The sequence below is a fragment of the Gouania willdenowi genome, chromosome 7, assembly GCF_900634775.1.
Source record: "Gouania willdenowi chromosome 7, fGouWil2.1, whole genome shotgun sequence".
NCBI classification, from domain to species: Eukaryota; Metazoa; Chordata; class Actinopteri; order Blenniiformes; family Gobiesocidae; genus Gouania; species Gouania willdenowi.
In genome coordinates, this window is record NC_041050.1 from 37,681,545 (window position 1) to 37,702,472 (window position 20,928).

The 20,928-nt window shown below is 36.0% G+C and overlaps 1 protein-coding gene across 3 annotated transcripts in view; it reads right to left on the reverse strand.

The window, feature by feature from the left end:
• mtcl2 (microtubule crosslinking factor 2) overlaps positions 1 to 20,928 on the reverse strand; it is a 120,678-nt gene that overhangs the window by 79,647 nt on the left and 20,103 nt on the right. For all 3 annotated transcript variants that reach the window (XM_028452694.1, XM_028452691.1, XM_028452693.1), the window contains exon 4: positions 5,384 to 5,533. In XM_028452694.1, coding sequence (XP_028308495.1) covers positions 5,384 to 5,533 — 150 coding nt within the window. The remainder of the gene's footprint in view (positions 1 to 5,383; positions 5,534 to 20,928) is intronic.

The following is a 20,928-nucleotide window of genomic DNA, read 5'->3' on the forward strand; positions in this document are numbered from 1 at the left end:
GGACTTTATCACGACCGTACTTGGTTCGCGTAATAAAGATCAATACTTGAATGGGATCGAAATTAAACCAGCGTGCACAAGACATGATCCACGCCACAATCAAAGCACACTGAGCATGTGCGTGCGTCTCCAAGAACATGATTGGATAATAAATAAAGCTAAGAAGCTGATTTTTTAATCAAGAACTTCAATGTACTTTGTGTTTAATGAGATAATGTATTTAATTTGACTTTTTCAGCAGCAGTTTTACGTCTGTACAATATTGTTTATTGAGTGGTGTCAAGTTAAACATTTTTATTCATTTTTATTTTAAATTGTGCATTGTTGGACCGTCAGTGCTCAATAAATGTTTTAATATTGGTAATTCATTTATTCTTTGAAGCATTAATATTAACTTACACAATTGCAATGTTTTAATTTTCGTGAGGTTAGTATAGAGCTGGGCGATATTTTGAGTTTTATGTTTTGGCAATATAGAAAATTACAATATCTTCTATATCAGGGGTCCCCAATCCTGGTCCTCAAGAGTCCCTATCCAGCATGTTTTAGATGTTTCCCTCTTCTAACTCATCTGATTCAAATGATGAACTCATCATCAAGCTCTGCAGAAGCCTGATAACGATCCTGGTCATTTAATTTCATTTAGATATTGCCCAACCCTAGGTTAGTACACATTCAGAGCCCTAAATGCAATGGAACTAATAATATGCATAATAATTTCTTTCGGTGTTTCAATTTTCTGCCTTGGTTTTCACAATTTTCATTTTGGTGCGCCCCTAATTTCTACACCATCGCTTCCATTAGTCAAACCCCTTTCCTTACATATGAACGTACATCTGCAAACATGCATCCTATCCATCTTTCTGTCAATATCTCTAAAGTCAAAGTCTCCGTACAACACGAACCCATTCTCCTCTACATCCCATCCAACCGTGCACCTTTTAAAGGTCAAACAGCGAGACTGAATCAATGGTATGGTAGAGGGATTGAAAGATGGCAGAGGGGAGGGGGATAGAAGAAAAACAGTTTTAGGTGAAAGGGAGAGGGAGTTCGGTGTAAGGGAGGGGGGAGTAAAGGCTTTGGTTTGAGGGAGTGGGGGGGGGGGGTGCAGAGGGAGGATGGGAGGTGGACAAAGGAGGGAGAGAAATCCCAGTATCAGCATTCCTCTGAGTCTCTGTGGGAGAGAAAAGGAGGGAAGAAGGATGGAAAGTGATGATAAAGAGAGGAGGAGGAGAAGGAGGGAGCAGCAGAGGAGGAGGCGTTTCATTTCCACGTGTTGGTTTAACCCAGGAGTAATAATACGCACACATGTAGTTACTGTATATTTATCTACAGAGTGTAGAACAAGCATTCAAATAGATGTCACAATTAGCTGCAGTTTCACAGTAAAATCATCAAGAATATATAGAGAATTTATATTTTAGTTTTCGTTATTCAGTTGTTGCTTTTGTTCAGGGTTTCGACCGTCAACTGCCAGTCTTCTTCAGAGGAGTTTCTTTCTTTTTGTCTTATTTTTAAATAAAAAGAAACATTAACATTAACACAATGTAATGCCTCTTTCATTAAAAAACATGATTTGAAAATTGATTTGGACATTTTTTGGATCGATACGATAATTGTGCGGTGAAATATGGCGATAAATTGCTGAATAGTTTTTTTTTCCTCCACCCATACTAATCTAGTTACATTTTATCATCACATTTTGAGCAAAATTAAAACCGACTGCAAATATTTAGTTAGCAAAGAGCTAAATAGATGCTAACTCTGCACCCTGACTTTAGCGTATTTCTCTTCATTCAGTATTATTCTTTTCTTGCATAAAGCTAATCTTTAAATAGAGAGATTTAAACTTAAAATACTTGAGTTTCCATCTCTGGAATGTACGGTAGGTGTATTAATATTGGCTGTAAAATCAAAGAGGCGTGAGAACACGCACACACATGCACACAGAGTCCTCTCCGACATACACCAGCTATGCCAAGAACTTGTCACTGAAGGGTTAGCATAGCAGAACAGAAAGATCCACAGCTGATGAAACGTTGAGCAGAGCCTGTTCCTGGTGTTCCGTCATAAAAACATGATTATCGTGACAATTCCCCTGGCTGAACATTAGTTAAACAGCATCGCAGAAGTTAACAAGTAAAATACTTCCAACGTTAGATGTATTAGCAGATGCAACAAACAAAACCAAAGCCTGAATATGTAAAAACCTACCACAAATACACCTAGACCAGGGGTTCAGCTCCTTTTACCAAATACAAAGTAGTTTGATACTAAGTGGGAAAATTAACAATTTCAACATTAATGTTCTCAAGTTTGCATTTCCATATATAAATGATACATAAACTACGAAAGGCGCCGAAAATATCCAATATCCAAACAATAAGTGACATATCTCTCCCAGCAGGATTTTCTCTTAAATTTCATTAATTTTGTGACCAATTTGTATTTAAAATGGGGAAATTATGTGAAATGTTTTCAGGAAAATTGAGCTTTTGTTCAAAATGACTGCAGTCATGTGATAAAAGAATGGGAAAAAAGCGATTCTCCAAATATTGTGGAGTTTCATTGAATTTGTGTATTTAGAAAAGCTGAGATAACTGCAACTGAAATATTTGGTAAATTTACACAATAATTCCTGCTGTTTATTCTGTAGTTTTTTTTTAAAATTCTGCTGCGGGCCGAGTTGGATAATCGAAAGGGACTGATTTGGCCCCCAGGCCTTAAGTTTGACACGGTGGCCTAGACAGAGAACCTTACTAAGCTAGCTGGGAGTTGATGTTTAAAAAAAAAGGCAACAAGCTGCTATCTTTTGTCTTTAAAAGAATGTTACATCTGTTAAACAAGTATCAGTAACTCTATAATGTATTTAGATGACTTTTTTTGTGTCACCCACATCTACCACAAACTCTTGTTTTATTGTGAAAGTAAACTTAGGCCACACTGCTCAGAGGGAGACTCACTTTAAACCCAATAAGTTTAGGTTTTTCATCGACTACAGGGTATAGTTTCACCTCACTTTCATTTCTTTTTACCAGAACTGGCCCTGACGTCAACATTCATTCCTTTTTTTTCCCCGTTTCACTCAAGTGTTTCATTGCTGCACTTGGCTCAACAAAGAAGTCCCTGGAGTGTTGGCAGAGTGGCAGAAATCAAGTCAAGACAACATACACAGAATCTCCTGAGGATTTACGACAAACTTGGAACAGAGTTGTTCTTTTATTTGTCCAAAGAACAACGAACCAAATAGAACCTGAAGTACCTCAGTACGTACCCTACTAATATAATCAGTACGTACCCTACTAATATAATCATTACGTACCCTACTAATATAATCATTACGTACCCTACTAATATAATCATTACGTACCCTACTAATATAATCAGTACGTACCCTACTAATATAATCATTACGTACCCTACTAATATAATCATTACGTACCCTACTAACATAATCATTACGTACCCTACTAATATAATCATTACGTACCCTACTAATATAATCATTACGTACCCTACTAATATAATCATTACGTACCCTACTAATATAATCATTACGTACCCTACTAATATAATCAGTACGTACCCTACTAATATAATCAGTACGTACCCTACTAATATAATCAGTACGTACCCTACTAATATAATCAGTACGTACCCTACTAATATAATCAGTACGTACCCTACTAATATAATCAGTACGTACCCTACTACTATAATCATTACGTACCCTACTAATAAAATCATTACGTACCCTACTAATATAATCATTACGTACCCTACTAATATAATCATTACGTACCCTACTAATATAATCATTACGTACCCTACTAATATAATCATTACGTACCCTACTAATATAATCATTACGTACCCTACTAATATAATCATTACGTACCCTACTACTATAATCATTACGTACCCTACTAATATAATCATTACGTACCCTACTAATATAATCATTACGTACCCTACTAATATAATCATTACGTACCCTACTAATATAATCATTACGTACCCTACTAATATAATCAGTACGTACCCTACTAATATAATCATTACGTACCCTACTAATATAATCATTACGTACCCTACTAATATAATCATTACGTACCCTACCAATATAATCATTACGTACCCTACCAATATAATCATTACGTACCCTACTAATATAATCAGTACGTACCCTACCAATATAATCATTACGTACCCTACTAATATAATCAGTACGTACCCTACTAATATAATCATTACGTACCCTACTAATATAATCATTACGTACCCTACTAATATAATCATTACGTACCCTACTAATATAATCAGTACGTACCCTACCAATATAATCATTACGTACCCTACTAATATAATCATTACGTACCCTACCAATATAATCATTACGTACCCTACCAATATAATCATTACGTACCCTACTAATATAATCAGTACGTACCCTACTAATATAATCATTACGTACCCTACTAATATAATCATTACGTACCCTACTAATATAATCATTACGTACCCTACTAATATAATCATTACGTACCCTACTACTATAATCAGTACGTACCCTACTAATATAATCAGCACGTACCCTACTAATATAATCAGTACGTACCCTACTAATATCATCATTACGTACCCTACTAATATAATCAGTACGTACCCTACTTTAACCCCTTTGTTGTTATTTCCATTTTGCAACTTCCTTTTTCCCATTTTTGCCCCTTTTCAAACGCTTTTGACACTTTTTTTTCAGACTTTAGCTCCTTTTGCCAATAAATATCTCTTGTATCCTATATATAGTTAGTTCTATATAGTTCTATTTGACACTGTTATCCAATTTTTTGGCCACTTTCCATCCAAATAAGCCAACTTTTGCCCAATAAATACCACTCGCTTCTTTTTGTTCCACATTTTTGCCCTTTTTCACTATTGTTTGCCACATTCTACCCATGCTACCCTTTGTCATTACATACCACCTGGTTCCTCTTTATTTGCCCATTTTTTGGCCACTCTTGGCTGCTTGTGGCCCATGGTAGTCACTTTTCACTCTTTTCTTGACACGTTTCTGCCACTTTTTGGACCATTTTTTTTGCCTCCAGTTACCATATCTGCCTCTCGTTGCTCATCAAAATAAAAAAATAAAAAAACATAGTGAACCGAACCGGCCCACTATGGGTAGACGGGACGATGCCCGTCCAGAAGGCCAGTCCACCCCTCGGTCAAGAACAGATTTAAATCTATTACTTGTAGCTTTTTCCTCCCCAGCCTGAAAAGCTCCACAGTTTGAGAAGCTTCCAATGCTCTTTGATGAGTGGGTCATATCTTAACCCAACCAAGTGGTCCTCTTCCCAAACCAATCTGAAGTTTTTGATCCTACCTTGTCGATTTCTTGTTGCAGGACCTGTTTGGCAACCTCCAGGTCCTGGAGTCGAACCCTCAGCTCTTCGTTCTCCTGATCCAGACGACTCCTCTTCTTCTCCACAGTGTCCAGCTGGCTGTGGACACGGATGGACACGTCTTTTGCCACCTAAAACGACCAAAAGGACCAGAAGTCAATCAAAATGCCCGCCCATCCAGATCCTGTTTTTTTTTTAATAACATTTTTAGTCTGAGAAAATCTATTGATTGTATTAAGTTTGTTTTTTATAGAACTTTTCTCTTCAAATCATGAATTTTAAATACAAAGGACTTTCTGAACTGATATCTCTTTTTATCAGTTGACTTCTTAAGGACTATTGCAACTTATCCATACCATGTTTTTGTTCCATGTCACTGGAATGATCAAAATAAATAGTTGAGGACGATGCTTAGGCATATAACTTATGTTACTGAAAGATCTCACCCCTAGTATTTCAGAGATTATCTCAGTCTTGCTGTAAGCAAGTGGAAATCATTTTAATTGTTAGATATTGCTTAAGATTATGCTTTATGTTGCATATCTCTATGTAAAGAAGAACCACCTCAAACCTAATTTAATTTGTGGTATCCAGGCTTTCTTATTTACAATTTAAATTTTGTTATTAAAGGATCTTTTCAATCTAATACAAGGAAACGATGATTACCAGCAGTTTGGGAGGAACTGACCTTATACGCATAATTTGATCTTATTAAAGTCTGATATATTCCACCCCCAACAGTCAGTCATCCATTAAGTTTATAATGTCAAAGAGTTATTTAAGTCAATTGATTCAAGACTGAAGCAGCAAAAAAAAAGCTTTTAAAATACCTGAATTTTGATCTCACTTCAGCTTGTGTAGAGTAGGAAAGGTCAAGTGCATGTTTGCACGTGTGGAGATAAATATATACTGTATACTGTATATATATATACTGCATACTGTATGTGGAGAATATTATTTTAAAAAGAAAAAAGAATGCATGCTTTAGACCAGTGATTCCCAAACTTTTAGAGTCCATGGTACACCAAAAGTAAATATCTGAAGGCAAAATAGCCTTTATATTATATTATCACTCATATCATGTACAATATCTGTAAATGTGCATAATTATTTAGTAAGACCAAATTAAATGTGACAAATACAACTAAATTTCTCATGAAATATTTATTAATGAAATATATTTTTTTTAAAAAAAAAAGCATAGAGTTTCCCTTCGGATTATGAAATGAGTGCATACAAAGTAGTAAATTAAAAAGTAATTATTTTTGTGTAGTTGCATCTTACAATATTAGGGCCCAATAAAATCTGTTTGATTTTTTCCCAAATTCAATGTTTTCCACATTATTTTTTTTTTTTTTTAGAAATATTAATATATTTTTTCAGAAAACATTAGTTTTTAACTCCTGTGAGAAAACTAAAATAAATACTAATAAATAAAAAAAGCTATAATTAAACAAAAATGTATGTCAAAAATAAACTAATGTGCAATTAAAAGGTAGATATAAGTTGTAGTGACATGAATTATTCTGACTGATCCTTATTTTAATTATTTATGTCATATAAAGATGTATGAGAACAGCATTAATGTCACCATTATCCTCCTCAGGGATCAATGATTTACTGAATCTGATCAGGTTTATTGATTAAAGTTTTGATCAACTTAACTAAACCAACCTAATTTAAATGATCCTGATGACATCATTCCAGACCGTAATGATTAAACAAAAATAAATGAATGCAAGGATGCATCAGTTATTTCACCACTAGGGAAGTTATTAATAATCTACGACATTTCAGACTCTACAATCCATGGTATTAATGTTCTCGTCCACAACAACAGATCTTCTGTAGCTCTGATTAGATGTTGTTCAAACACTCTAAGCAGGTAAAACTGATTAGAGCTGACTCAGGTTCTCACGGAGCGAGAAACGGACAGAGCTTCACAGGCACAGCAAAGTTAAGCGGGCACTGGTGGCTCTGTGTTTAGGACTCAGGGATGATTTGTGTAGGTTTTTTTTGGCAGTTTAGACGGTGTTTTGCGTGGTTTAGATGCTTTTTAATGCGGCCAGGATGGGAGGGGGAGGGCGGGGCACCAATTGAGCGGTTCCCGGAAACATTTGCCCATTAAAAAACGTTCCTTGTCTCACAGTGATACACATATTTAATGAAATAATTAACACTAAGATTGCACGTTATAGGAAATGTTAAAAAGGTTATATTTAGGGTTAATATCGAGAGAGAAATTAAGTAGGGTGACCATATGTCAGCATTTATTCAGAGTTATCCTCTTTTCACATCTTGAAAAGAAGATATATCCGTCCGGCCGGATTTTACAAACTCATCAAAATGTCTGGGTTTCCCAGGGACCCTGAACGCATCCACAGGAACACATTCATTAAAATGACCAGTAACTCTGCTAATAACTGCTCCATCGGAGAAATTCCACCAGTTCCTGAAAACGAATGAGTTGCTCTTTACAGTAGAATATCATGTCATTATGGCAATTTTACTCACACGTGACAAAATCATTAAACATGCTGCTGTCTTTTGACAAAATGGCCCCACACAAGGAAAAGAGAAGAGAGACTAAAGTCAAAGATGGAAGATAAAACATTAATGGAGGGTAAACTTAGCCTATACAGGAAGTTAAAGATTCTAGGAGATTTTTGTCATTGTTTCAATGATTGAGACATTTTAAGAAGGTTTATATGAGATTTTTAAAGGACAGATTGTAATAATACATAATAAAGTACATTTTTAAACGGTATGGACAGTTAAACTTATTTTTCTATTTTGTTTTGTCGTTACAGGATAGATTCAACAAAACATTGAGTACTTTGAGTATGAAGAGGTCGGCCCGTGTCCTCTTTTTTTGGAAATATGTAAAAATATAGTCACCATAAGATAAAATGTAGATAAAGGAGATTAATTCCATTTTACCTCAACATGTTTTTATTTAGTGTCACTTTCCCATTGGATGAAATTATATATTCATTATTCATCCGAGGAACAAAAAAGGAAAGTGCATATTTAGCACGAGGAGGAAGCATAAGTGTATTAAATCAATCACTTTGTGGCTCAGGAATGAACTTAAAACGATTCATGTCAATAGTGGTTAAATCTAGTGGGAAGGTGTTTTTAGTTATTATCTGATCCCACTGTACTTGGCTTCAGAAAGAATTCAGTGTCGTGAGAGAGAGAATATTGTATTATCAAACCATCTAAATACTGATTTAAGCATCATTCCTTTAAATGAAGAATACTGGTGGCCGTCCCTCGTTGGAACATTTCTATTCTAGACAATCTATGATTGAGGGGCTTCACTGGGTGCCTGTGTGCAGAGGATAAATGTGTGTTTGTACATCTTTGTGTGTGTGTGTGTGTGTGTTTGCAGATGTCAGAGTCCCACAATGCCTCTCTGTGCAGCCCACTCTCCACACTCCCACCACGCTACTTTTCAACTTTAACTGTGTTTGTAGAATCTTTGTCGTTTACCATCGTGTCCACAGTTTCATTAGTGGCTCAAGTTTTCAACCTGCATGCCATCTCTTGACAATTTTCCATAACAAGTTGCAATAAAATACAATGACGTATGACAAAGATGGATTAAGTTGAATCATAGGAGTTAATTTAACTATAGGCATAAGTCAAATGAAATAAACTTTATCCAAAAAATGTAATTGAAATACATTTTATTGAATTAAATCACAAACAGAAGTACTTTATTAATCCCAGGGGGAAATTACTTGTGTTAGAGGCTGAAGAAATATTACAAATAAAAAGAATAAACACTAAACAAAGAAAGAAAGAAAGAGAAAGAAAAACTTACATAATTAAGTTAAATACAGTTAATGAAATAAGGATTAAATACAAGCGCACACATTTTAGTAGAAAAAAATAAAAAAGATTCAAAAAAACATAATAAAATGAAAGAAAATTATTTAAAAACAATTAAATTATCAATTAAATAAACTGTTAATAATTGTCATTGCCCGATCCCGTTAGATCTGACGCTAAGCAGGTCTGGGCCTGGTTAGTAGTTGGATGGAGACCACTGAGAATTCCAGCTGCCCAGTGGTGTCTGTCATTGACAGAATTGTCATTCTGTCATTGGAGGGGCCGATGGCGCACTATGGCAGCCTCGCTTCCGTCAGTCTGCCCTAGGGCAGCTGTGGCTACAATAGTAGCTTTCCACCACTAAGTGTGGAGTGAAAGAATAATCCCTTAATTCTGTAAAGCGACTTTGAGTGTCTATGATAAACTGCTACATAAAATTGATGCATTATTACTATTACTATTAATAAGTATTACAAGGTGAGTCACATTAACATTTTTTTTAATAAAATTATGATAAATTACCTCATTAATTTAAAACTTCTCGATTCAGTCTTTATTTTGTAATATCATCCTGTTTTCCAAAAACTAATAATTAGTAAGTTTATAATAACTACAACATTGGATAACATCTTTAAATAATAAAATATACAGTCTACAGCATAATTTTGAGTATGATTTATGACGTTACAAACCAAAGTCAGCACTTATGGTCATAAATGTGGTTCTTTATTAGACCAACACGACATTTAGCATCATTTTTGTCTTCAATAAATGTTTCTGCTCCTTCAAACATTAGTAGGGTTTTTATTTTTCTAAAACCAATGACGGCAAATCAACTTTAAAATCCTTATTGATTGATCAGATCTTTTCTTCTTAGATCAGTGGGAACAATTTAATGAACCTTCTAAAGTTACACAAACGATGTGTTTCTACAACTGGAGCTCTAAACTGACAGCACTATTCCACTTCATTAGCTCTCATTCACACATACATATAAGATAGTGGGGAACGAAAAGTCACAACTGATCAAATGTTAGACCATTTTGCAGAGAAAATTATTCAAATGTATTTTTGTTTCCTTGCCACAATAAAAGTAATGCATCATTTGACGGCGAGAAGAATTAAAGTGGTTTTGAAGCGGAGTAGTCACAGTTTAAAACATCAAAAACAAGAACCAAACAGGGGCATTAGCTGTATTAGATTCTATAAAGACAAAACCCATTAATCAGTTAAAACATTTTTATATCCAAAACAAAGTTAAAGTTGTAATCTCTGTCTGACCCACTTCAATAAACCTCTCAACTGGTATGAAAACGTTGGACTTAACACAAGTACGGTACACACCGACGCTTTAAAGGTCCAGTATTATGCTATTTTCCACTCATCTCTATTTGTTCTAAGAACCCCAACAACAAAGTATTTGAGGTTTATTTTCTCAATCTTGCCTGTTTTCTGGAGTTTTAGCCTCTGAAAAGTCACTTCCTGAGCAATTCTAATAAAAAAAAAAAAGTGTCTTTTCGTACAATTGTCGTACAGACAATCCCCGGTGCGATTGGTACGTTTACCAAAGAACACGTACGTAGCATCTTAGGGTGAGGTCATAACTCTATATTGCAACAATTTTTAGGGTTAGGTTTAGTCTAAGTCTGCGTACGGATAGAATGTTGGGATATCGATACGGCAACCGTATGGATAGCCACTGCCATTCTAAAAATGGGCTGAGTTGGGGCCTATTTATGCATATTCATGAGTAGGCGTGTCTGTAGACACTATCCACACACTCTTATTGTTTTCAGCCAAAAACTGCACAATTCAAATCTCCTTTGTTGAGGCGGTAAATGCTTTATTTGTTCTTGGATGTCAAATGGGAACGTGAAGGAATCCCAAACCATTGATGTTGCACCCAGTGACCCAGCTTTAGGATGTGAATAGTATTCAGTCAGAGTGCTGCTGAGCTGACAGCGTGTGTGTATCAATACATGTGTGACAAACATGAGTGTGTGATGGAAACAAATACATGTATAAATAGAGTGAATATCCATTGACTAAACTTTAACCAGGATGCAGCACATGCACACGCACACGCACACACACACACACACACACACACACACACACGGCAAACAGTCACATCAATCAACAAGTGGCAGTTGGTACAAAAAGAGGATCTTTTTCAGGAAAAAGTGTGTCTGTGTGTGTGCGCTGTTCTTTCTGTTATTTTGTCGCATTCATACGCACACGCACACACACAGTATCAGTTTCACCTCCATGACTTTGTTTCTTATGAGAAATGTTCGTTTTAACTTGACGATAATAAGCTTCATCAAATGCCAATTTGTGGCGCCAAATCAAGTATAAACTGATTAGAGTGTGTGTGTGTGTGTGTGTGTGTGTGTGTGTGTGTGTGTGTGTGTGTGTGTGTGTGTGTGTGTGTGTGTGTGTGTGTGTGTGTGTGTGTGTGTGTGTGTGTGTGTGTGTGTGTGTGGTACACCCAGTGGGATTAAGCTTCAGTAGGAAGGTCAACAATGACATGTGTACAGTATATCTAGTATATCTAGAACAGCAGGTAACCACACGCACGCACGCACGCACATGCACACACACACACACGCACACACAGTTCATAAACAGTTTGAGGCACATCATTATTCTTCAGTGCTTTAGCCCCAACTGTTCACATGAGCAGCTATAAGCATATAATTGTTCCCTGTTACAAACACTAGCTGTCTTTATATCGTTTTTACACACAAGGTAAAGCAAAACCCATATTATCTTTAAAGGGGCAGTATTGTGAAAAAAAAAAAATCACGTTCTAATGGTTTTGCTACAGTAATACATAACTTTAGCCTCATTCAGAGGGCCAAAGTTGAAAAAGTTCAGTTTCCTCCCTTCCTTGTTATTCCACATTTTGAATAAAGTCAGTTCCAAACGAGCCAGTTGGATTATTGCCCCCTTATGAGTCATAAGGTGGAAACTCCTCCTCCTCACAATCCTGGCTCCTCCTACCCTATAAGAATGTGAGCTCCTCCCTCTCAAACTACCTCACAGCTAAAACAAACATAGCAAAGGCAGGTTGATATTACAGTTAATATATTTACATTCAGTATACAGATAATCCAGTATATAGATAAACCGAAGAACGCTCACAACATTTTCACTTTTAGTAGCTGTTACACCCCCTTGTATCGCCTTTATGGGATGATCTGATGTGTTTGTGACCCAATGCAACGCAGCGGTCTGTCTGTGGTCAGATGAGGTGAAGAAGAGAAGAAAGCGACATAGCAGCTCATGTCAGTGTTTGAAACAGCTGACTCAGCTAATAGTTGAAAGTTGAGTTCCCTGCGGTGCAGAGTGAGCGCTCACAATCAGTTCCATTTTTAGTAGCCGTTACACCGCCTCGTATCACTTTTATGGGATGAGCTGATGCGTTTGTGACCCAATGCAACACATTCGCAGTCTTAAAGTTACCATTCATGTGGTCAGACGTGTAAGGTTGGATCGTTAGCTGAGGCGACTTTCAGAGGATATGAAGGTACTCCGAAAGAAGAAGAACTTTTCGTTTGGAGAGTTGGAGGAACGTAAACAACGACTGGAAAAGAAAGCTCGAGGAGATACGGAAAAAAAGGACAGTGAGGAGGAGTAACAACAGGAACAATGACTGCAGATGAGAACGCATCACATCAAAAAGGACAAAAAAAAAAAAAAAAAAAAAAAAACGTTAATGATGAAATTATGAAGAAGATGAGAATGTTTGACAAGGGGAGAAATGAGGTTTGGTGTAAAATTATCTGTGTTCAAATCAGGGGACGGATCTGGATAAGCATAATGCTTTTTCCCGTCGCCCTTTCCGGCATGAAAAAGGACAAAAAAAATAAAAAATAAAAAATAAAAATAAACAATGATGTGATTTTGCTATGAATGTCAAAATTAATTTATGTGATTGCAACCATGTCGGAAATGAACTGAATAAATAAAATAAATAAATAAGGACGAGATGGAAAACTACTGCTGTGATAAACACTCATGCATATGCATGAAGGCTCAAAAAACAGCCTGTTTTTAGGCTAAAACTAAAACAGGCGAGTTTGGGAAAATAAACCTTAAATACCATGTTGTTGGGGTTCTTAGAACAAATGGAGATGGGTGAAAAAAAGCATAATACTGGACCTTTAAGGGGTCCAATAGTTTCACAGCAACTGGTTAGAAAGGACTTTATTATGAATAAAATTAAGAGATTTGGATCATATAGCACTCATTTTAGAAACATATATTGAGATATATTTTTTGTTTCATGTTGCACAGCTCTGTTGTGGAGTTTCAACAAGTAGTATTTCACAAATGTTTTCCTCCAGTCAGTTGACATATTGTATATTTTTGAGCTCTATTATTACAGTACACAGTGAGTTGGCAGCCGGGAGGACAACTGTACATCATTCTGGTCTTATGCCAATCTAAAAGCGCTCTGACATATTTCCACTTGTTTTGTGGCTTTCGTCAGTGTTTCCCTTTAAGGCTGACAGATTCATAAATTCGATAATAACTGTAATTGGAAAAATGGTGTTGCAGTTGTAATCGTAATTGAGTTCAGATAATTGACTTTGCAATTCTAATTGGCAAAGAAATTGTATAAAGACTGACATATAATTGAAATGCAAACCTGGGAAATCCTGTTATAGTTGTATGGCTTACACATACTGTACGTAATTGACAATTATTAAATATGATGTTTCATATCAACTTTTCCCACTACCTGTCAGTTCTCGTTAGTATCATTTTTAAAGGCCATGAAAATCAAGGTCAATACTGACACAAAAAAGCCTCAGACGCCCACACACAAAATATTAATAGCAATATTTTTATGAATTAGGAAGTCTAACACGGAAACCAAGAGATAGGAAAAAAATAAGATGATTGATAATATCTTTTAGTGCATTTCACAGCTGATTTAAGACATGAGTCAAAACTGACCTGTTATCATAAGAGATGCTAACAGAAAGCTAACGTTATTCAAAAAAGGCTCAATAATTGTGATTGATTCTAATTGAACTTTAGTATTTGAGAATGTCATTTTATTTCACTTTCAGGGGAAAAACGATCATTTTGATTTGAATTGAAAATGGAAAAAAATACAGGTCAACGTAATCGTGACTGTGTTTTAATATAAGAGAAATCATAAAACACGTAATTGTAAAATGTAATTGACCCCAAACCTGATAATGAAGTTAGTCAGTAAGGCAAACAAGTTTTATAGATTTTAATACTGCAGTGAAGAGGAAAATTAACTTGTTTCTATTCTGCCAAAATGGATTCAAAGATTTTGTAAAAATTATAATAATAATAATTTAAAGCTTTGAGTGGCACCACATGTTCCAGCATTTAATGTTTACAGTTGAAGTTGGTCCTTTTCACATACAGTACATTTAAAATCCTGGTCTTGGTAATCAATAAAGAGGACGTTTCATCATCTTTTCTATATATAAAATCATCCTGTGTGAGAGTGTGTGGTGTGTGTGATGTGTGTGTGATGTGTGTGTGTGAGAGTGTGTGGTGTGTGTGTGATGTGTGTGTGATGTGTGTGTGTGAGAGTGTGTGGTGTGTGTATGGTGTGTGTGTGATGTGTGTGTGATGTGTGTGTGGTGTGTGTGTGATGTGTGTGTGATGTGTGTGTGATGTGTGTGTGATGTGTGATGTGTGTGTGGTGTGTGTGTGGTGTGTGATGTGTGTGTGATGTGTGTGTGCTGTGTGTGTGTGGTGTGTGTGTGTGTGGTGTGTGTGTGGTGTGTGTGTGGTGTGTGTGTGGTGTGTGTGTGATGTGTGTGTGATGTGTGTGTGATGTGCGTGGTGTGTGTGTGGTGTGTGCGTGGTGTGTGTGTGTGGTGTGTGTGTGATGTGTGTGATGTGTGTGATGTGTGTGATGTGTGTGATGTGTGGTGTGGTGTGTGTGATGTGACAGCTGTTCCAGAGCAGGCTGTGAAGAACGTCTATCTGTGGAGGGAGAATCTGAGTCTAACGGTGACGCATGTGATGAACTCTGATTCAACTCATGCAGTCGTGGAAATGATCCTAGTAGACAGAGAGGATGGGGTGGAGGTGATTCAGGGAGGCACTCTGTGGGTAATTAAAGGGCACACAACACCAAAGGTTGATGCCAAATGCAAGTACGTCCACAACATATTTTATAATGTTCCCATCGTAACCAGTGCCATCAAGAGATTAAAACACTGAGTGATTCATTAATTATGCTCTGTAATTATTAGTATTACTTGAGGTATTTTCATTTAAATTACATTATTATGAAAATATTACTATATAAGGAAGTGGCTTTATAAAGTCAATGTTTTTAACAGACTTTATGTCATTTTTATAACATGTTATTTTTATTTTTTGGATATTTTTCAAAATATTAAAATTGATGTAATACAGTACAGTGATTTATAAGAAAAATAAAAACTAAAGCTGATGTTCAATTACATTATTATTCTTGAGTTTTAAAGGATTGTTTAAGGTAGTGGAAAATGTAGTGTTTTGATCATATGGGGGGTGTTGTGTCCCATTTTGTTGAATTTATATTTGTATAAACGTCTTTAAAGTTTTGTCACGCGGCCCTCCACCACGATACATCTTTGACCCTTCAATGAAAATAATTTGTGCCCCCCTGGTTTAGACCATCAGAAAAATAATTCTGTGTACTTTTGTCAATCTTCAAATAAAATAAATTACAAATGAAATAAAACATCCGGTCCATGTGTAGCGCTCTTATACTCATCTCTTACCTCACATAAGAAATAATGTTCCTGTTTAAAATATGATTAAAGCTGTGAAACCACCCACTGGTAATGGGCCATGAACCAGTAAGTGCACGTCCATGAAGATGTTTTATTCCAGGATTTTAAAGAAATGCATTACCTAAGAGCTTCTACTGCGTCGTTTGTTCCTACCTGTCGTTTAAATCTGTAAATGGAGGACATATCTTTAATAGAAATGATTGAATCAAACAAAGTTGGAAAACCTTTGTCAAATCAGCAAATGAGAAAGCAGAACGTTATTCACACATCATAAACCTGCTCTGCAGAAAACACCTTTGGTCCCTGGGACCCGTGTGGCAGTAACTTCCACTTTACCATTAGAATCAACTATTACCAGTTACCAGTGAAATGTGTGTAACACTGATATTTTCACCACGTGTTTATAAACAATGCAGACCTTGGATGTACAGTACATGACAGGTTTGTGTGTAGTTCATTTTCCCCACTGGGTTTTTTTTGTTTTTTCTTGTCGAAGGCGGGTCTAAGGACAGGGGATGACATTTATTATCCATTTGCTTAAGTCCAGCGAACATTGGTGCAAACTTTTTTTCATCTATTTATCATGCGCATGTTTCATAGAATTACACCAGGTATCATACACGCTATTTTACTATGCACCCACAAATAAACCCCTTTATAACACTTCAGAGTATGGACACCTCTTTGTACATCCAACCTTCAAACATACTCATTTGGCCATAATTGACAACTCTACTTAAACTCCTCCCACCAACGGGCACTGTACTAATATTTTAAACATTAAAGTAAAACAGGCTATTTCCCCAAAACAGTTCAAATATTCCAGGACTTTTTCAAATTACCATAACTTTTGCAGGAATTTCATGACCGTGAGGACCCTGTTTACAGTAAAACACGACCCCCCTCCTTACTCTGGGAAACCAGCAAAGCTGTCATCAAAGGGAAGATTATATCATACTGTTGTTATAAGAAAAAACAGGAACTAATAACAAAAAAGATTGAAGAGAGGAACATGCAGCAGATCCCAATAAACTTAATCTGGAACAAACTCCAAAATACAAAATGAAATATTGCAATAATTATGATACAAAAACTTCAACTACGATAATAAATCAGGCAAATACTTAAAAAAAAAAAAAACAGCCTGAACAACAAAGAAAATGCATTTATTGCAACAATCTCTCATAACTCTGGTCAAACTTTAAACTTAACTCAGGACATTAATAAGGTTTTTCATAATTATTACCAAAACTTATACTCATCAAACTTAAAAGATATTAAAACCTTCCACAATAATACATGTGATTTACCGTAACCTATGAGCTTAGAGTCCCACAATAAATAAAAACCTAATATTATACACTATGGCTGCTAGTTATGGATATACTGTATCTGATAAACATCTGCCCTCCTGGTGTTAATCCCTCTGAATACACACAGTGTCTTTCCTCCGCTGGATTCTCTGAGGAATGTCTCTTCTAATCCATTGTCTGAAGCCACGCCCCCTGCCTGCCTGACAGTGTTCTGTGATACAACAATCTGTCTTTGCACTGTTCGTGTTCACAGCCATCATTAACTTCATTAATGCTCTCTCGTCGTTAGGTGAAAATATGCAGCAATTTGTTACCACATCAGAATCTACTGGAGGCCATGGATAAAGCACAGTAAATGACAATATTAATATGATCAGTAAGTTTAAAGCATGTATTGATCAACCTGTGCATCTAATTATGGCTGGGCGATATATAGGGATTCAAGATATATCAAGTTTTCTATTTTGGCAATTTAGAAAATTACAATATTGCCTATTTTATTTATTTATTGACTTATTTGTGACATGGGACAATGCACATTAATGGACATGAACAGGTAAATGTGCCACAGGCTAGTTTCCATCCGTAGTCGCCGACAGGTTGATGTTGTGTACAACAGAAATTACATTTAAAAAAAACAAAAATACAGAATACTCCAAAATCAGACAGCACGGACAGTCCAGTAAAATACAAATGCTTAAATATAACATTATGTAGCTGAGGACAGACCAGAAATAAAGGGACTATTGCAGCTACGGTGCATAAGGCAGACGATAAAGTGCTAATATTTGGTCTTAAATAGGAAATTGCACCTCGCCATTTGCCTGACTGGTTGTTAGTTAAAGTGCTAATATTATAGCACATGGTTAGCATTAATAGATGTGTTTATGTATATTATTGTTGCGCCAAAAAAAGTGGGAAAAAAATGAATGCATGGGTATAATTGTATGCATAATATATCTAGATGTATATTTATTTTTTCACAGCTTATTTTGTTTTAAAATACTTGTTGTCGGAGTCGCTGCTTCTCAGAACAACATTAAAAGTACAGTTAGATGATTAATGAGTGCATCCTAATAAGCCTCACTACAGAACACACTCACACGTGCTGTCCTTTATAGAAGAGAAAGCCAAAAGTGGCACGTATTGTGCAACTGTTTGTTAATAAATGTGCCTGTGTGGCATTTTGCATCAGCATATTTAACACAGAATTGTCTTTCTGGTCAGACTTCATTTGAATTATAATTATTGAGATTTATATCACAAATCACCAATTTGAGAAAAAATTATTGAGACATCGCCAAGTCCTACGTCTAACTGTGTGTCTATACATACTGTACCTCAGGTTCCCCAGATGTTTACACAAGTGTCATGTGATGTAAAAATATTACACAAAGAACTATAAAGCTGTCCAGGTCCAGGCCTGTTTACCTTATTTGGGCGTCCAGAAACTCACAAGTCTTCTTATTCAGATAAAAAGTTACCAGGGAGGGACTCAGTGCTTTAGTTGATACTATTCTGGTTGATAAGTCATAGACAGGATGTCAGGATTATTCTGCAGCCAAAGGATCAGATGATGAAGTCCTGAGGCACTGATATCATGACCCGTGGCTCTTTCCTAATGTTTCCTGTGTGCATGTGTGTGTGTGTGCGCAGATGTTTGCAGCCTGTGGGAATGAGAGCAGTGGGTGAGATGGACAGGATGTGATGTCACAGATGATGATGGCTGTGTAGCCTCTGACGTCTCTCACAAGGAAACACACATACACTGATGGCTGTGGGCCCTGGTTGCACACAAACATCTACACACGGTCACACAAATAAAGACTCACTTGGGACCTGCAAATAAGTGCAAACAGAAGCTTTGTGAGGGGAAGAAAAAATAAAAAACGTTCTATAGCCCCATGACTCTCCCAAATGAAGAAGGGAAAGTCACTATATGTCAGGTCATCACTAAATAACAGCTTATGTGAAGTCATCTTGATGGTATTCATCAATCAAAAATAAATGCTGACTCGTGTAATTCTACCCAACGACATCAGCCAGAAAACAAATTTAATCGGACTGCATCTAAAATCACCGATATTAGCTCTCCGATAACATGTTCCGCTCCAGCACTTCTATCCATAGGTGACTGTGGTTCACACTCCAACAAAGTAACTACTGTCGCTGAATATTGTTCTATGTTTGAGTGACATCACTTAATCAAGCCTTTCCTAACAATCCACACTACAAAATAAGTCATAAAAGTATGCATGATTCATGGTGATATTGTATCGGATCAATATCAGTATTGACTGATACGCAAATCTGCAGTATCAGTATTATATCGTAAGTTAAAAAGTTGTATCTACTTTGTTTTGCCTTTGATATGAAAAACTACAGTGTGAACGCTATTTAAAGAAAATACACTGTAACAATGGAAGCCTCTTTACCTCCAGTGTATCTTATTAGACCCAACAGTAAAACACTAAATGGATGGAGTGCAGTAGCAGAGAGAGAGTGTTAAAGATACATTCACATGTTAGCGAGTCATCAAATGTGGAGCCTTAAGCAGAGCTAAGCTAATTATTGTTGTAAAGCAGCTCAGGGACGAGCAGCTTGGGTCAAACTCAAGGTCACATGGGTAACGACGAGTGAAACCTCAGCACAGGAACTTGATAAGTACAGGATGTGTTAGAAAAAAGGAAGAGATTGTCTATCTTTAACTTTTATTGCAGCACAAATCTAACGTAAAAACATAAACCTATTGTGCATTAGGTGTAGATTCATAATGTCACAATTAGGGATGTCCCGATCCGATATCGATATTAGATATTGGTCGGATATTAACCTAAAAACGAATATCGAAATCAAATTTCCAGATTTTCCGATTTAAAAAAAAAAATAATTAATTCAGTTTTTATTTATTTTATTCAACTGTAGAATACTGTAGATATTATGTTGAAGGTTAAAATGTATGTAACCAATTGGTTAATAATAAATGGGTCAGTTTTTCTAATATTCCACACTATAAAATAAGTAATTTTTAAAAAAAATTTTATTAAAGAAAAGAAAGAAAAAATACATTAAAAAATTAAACAAAATTTTTTTTTTTTTTAAAAAGTATGTATGATTCATGCTGATATCAGATCAATATCGGTATCGGCCGCTACGCAAGGCTGCAATGTCAGTATTATACCGGAAATGAAAAAGTTGTATCGGGACATCCCTCGTCAAAATATAAAAATAAAAAAATAATAAATAAAAATTTGGGTGTAATGTAGGACTCAAGGTTCAGACCTCGAGTCTTTAATAATGTATTTTTTGTCTCCACATGAGGTTTAAAGAGGAACGCTTAAGTCAGGGTTCGACATTAACACTTGCCATTGACAAGTTAAAGTTATATTGTGGAAAGGAATCAATACCTTTAACTTCCATATAAATCTTATTTATTTATGGCCATTTATCCGTTAGGCCCAGTTCAATAGAACCACTATCTGCTTACCACGCCAGCGGCTCTGAGAGCAGTTTATTGGACCGATGAGTCCATGCTATCTGCTGTTAGCATCTTCTATGTTTCAGTAGGCGCTCGTTTTGTTGTTTCGGACA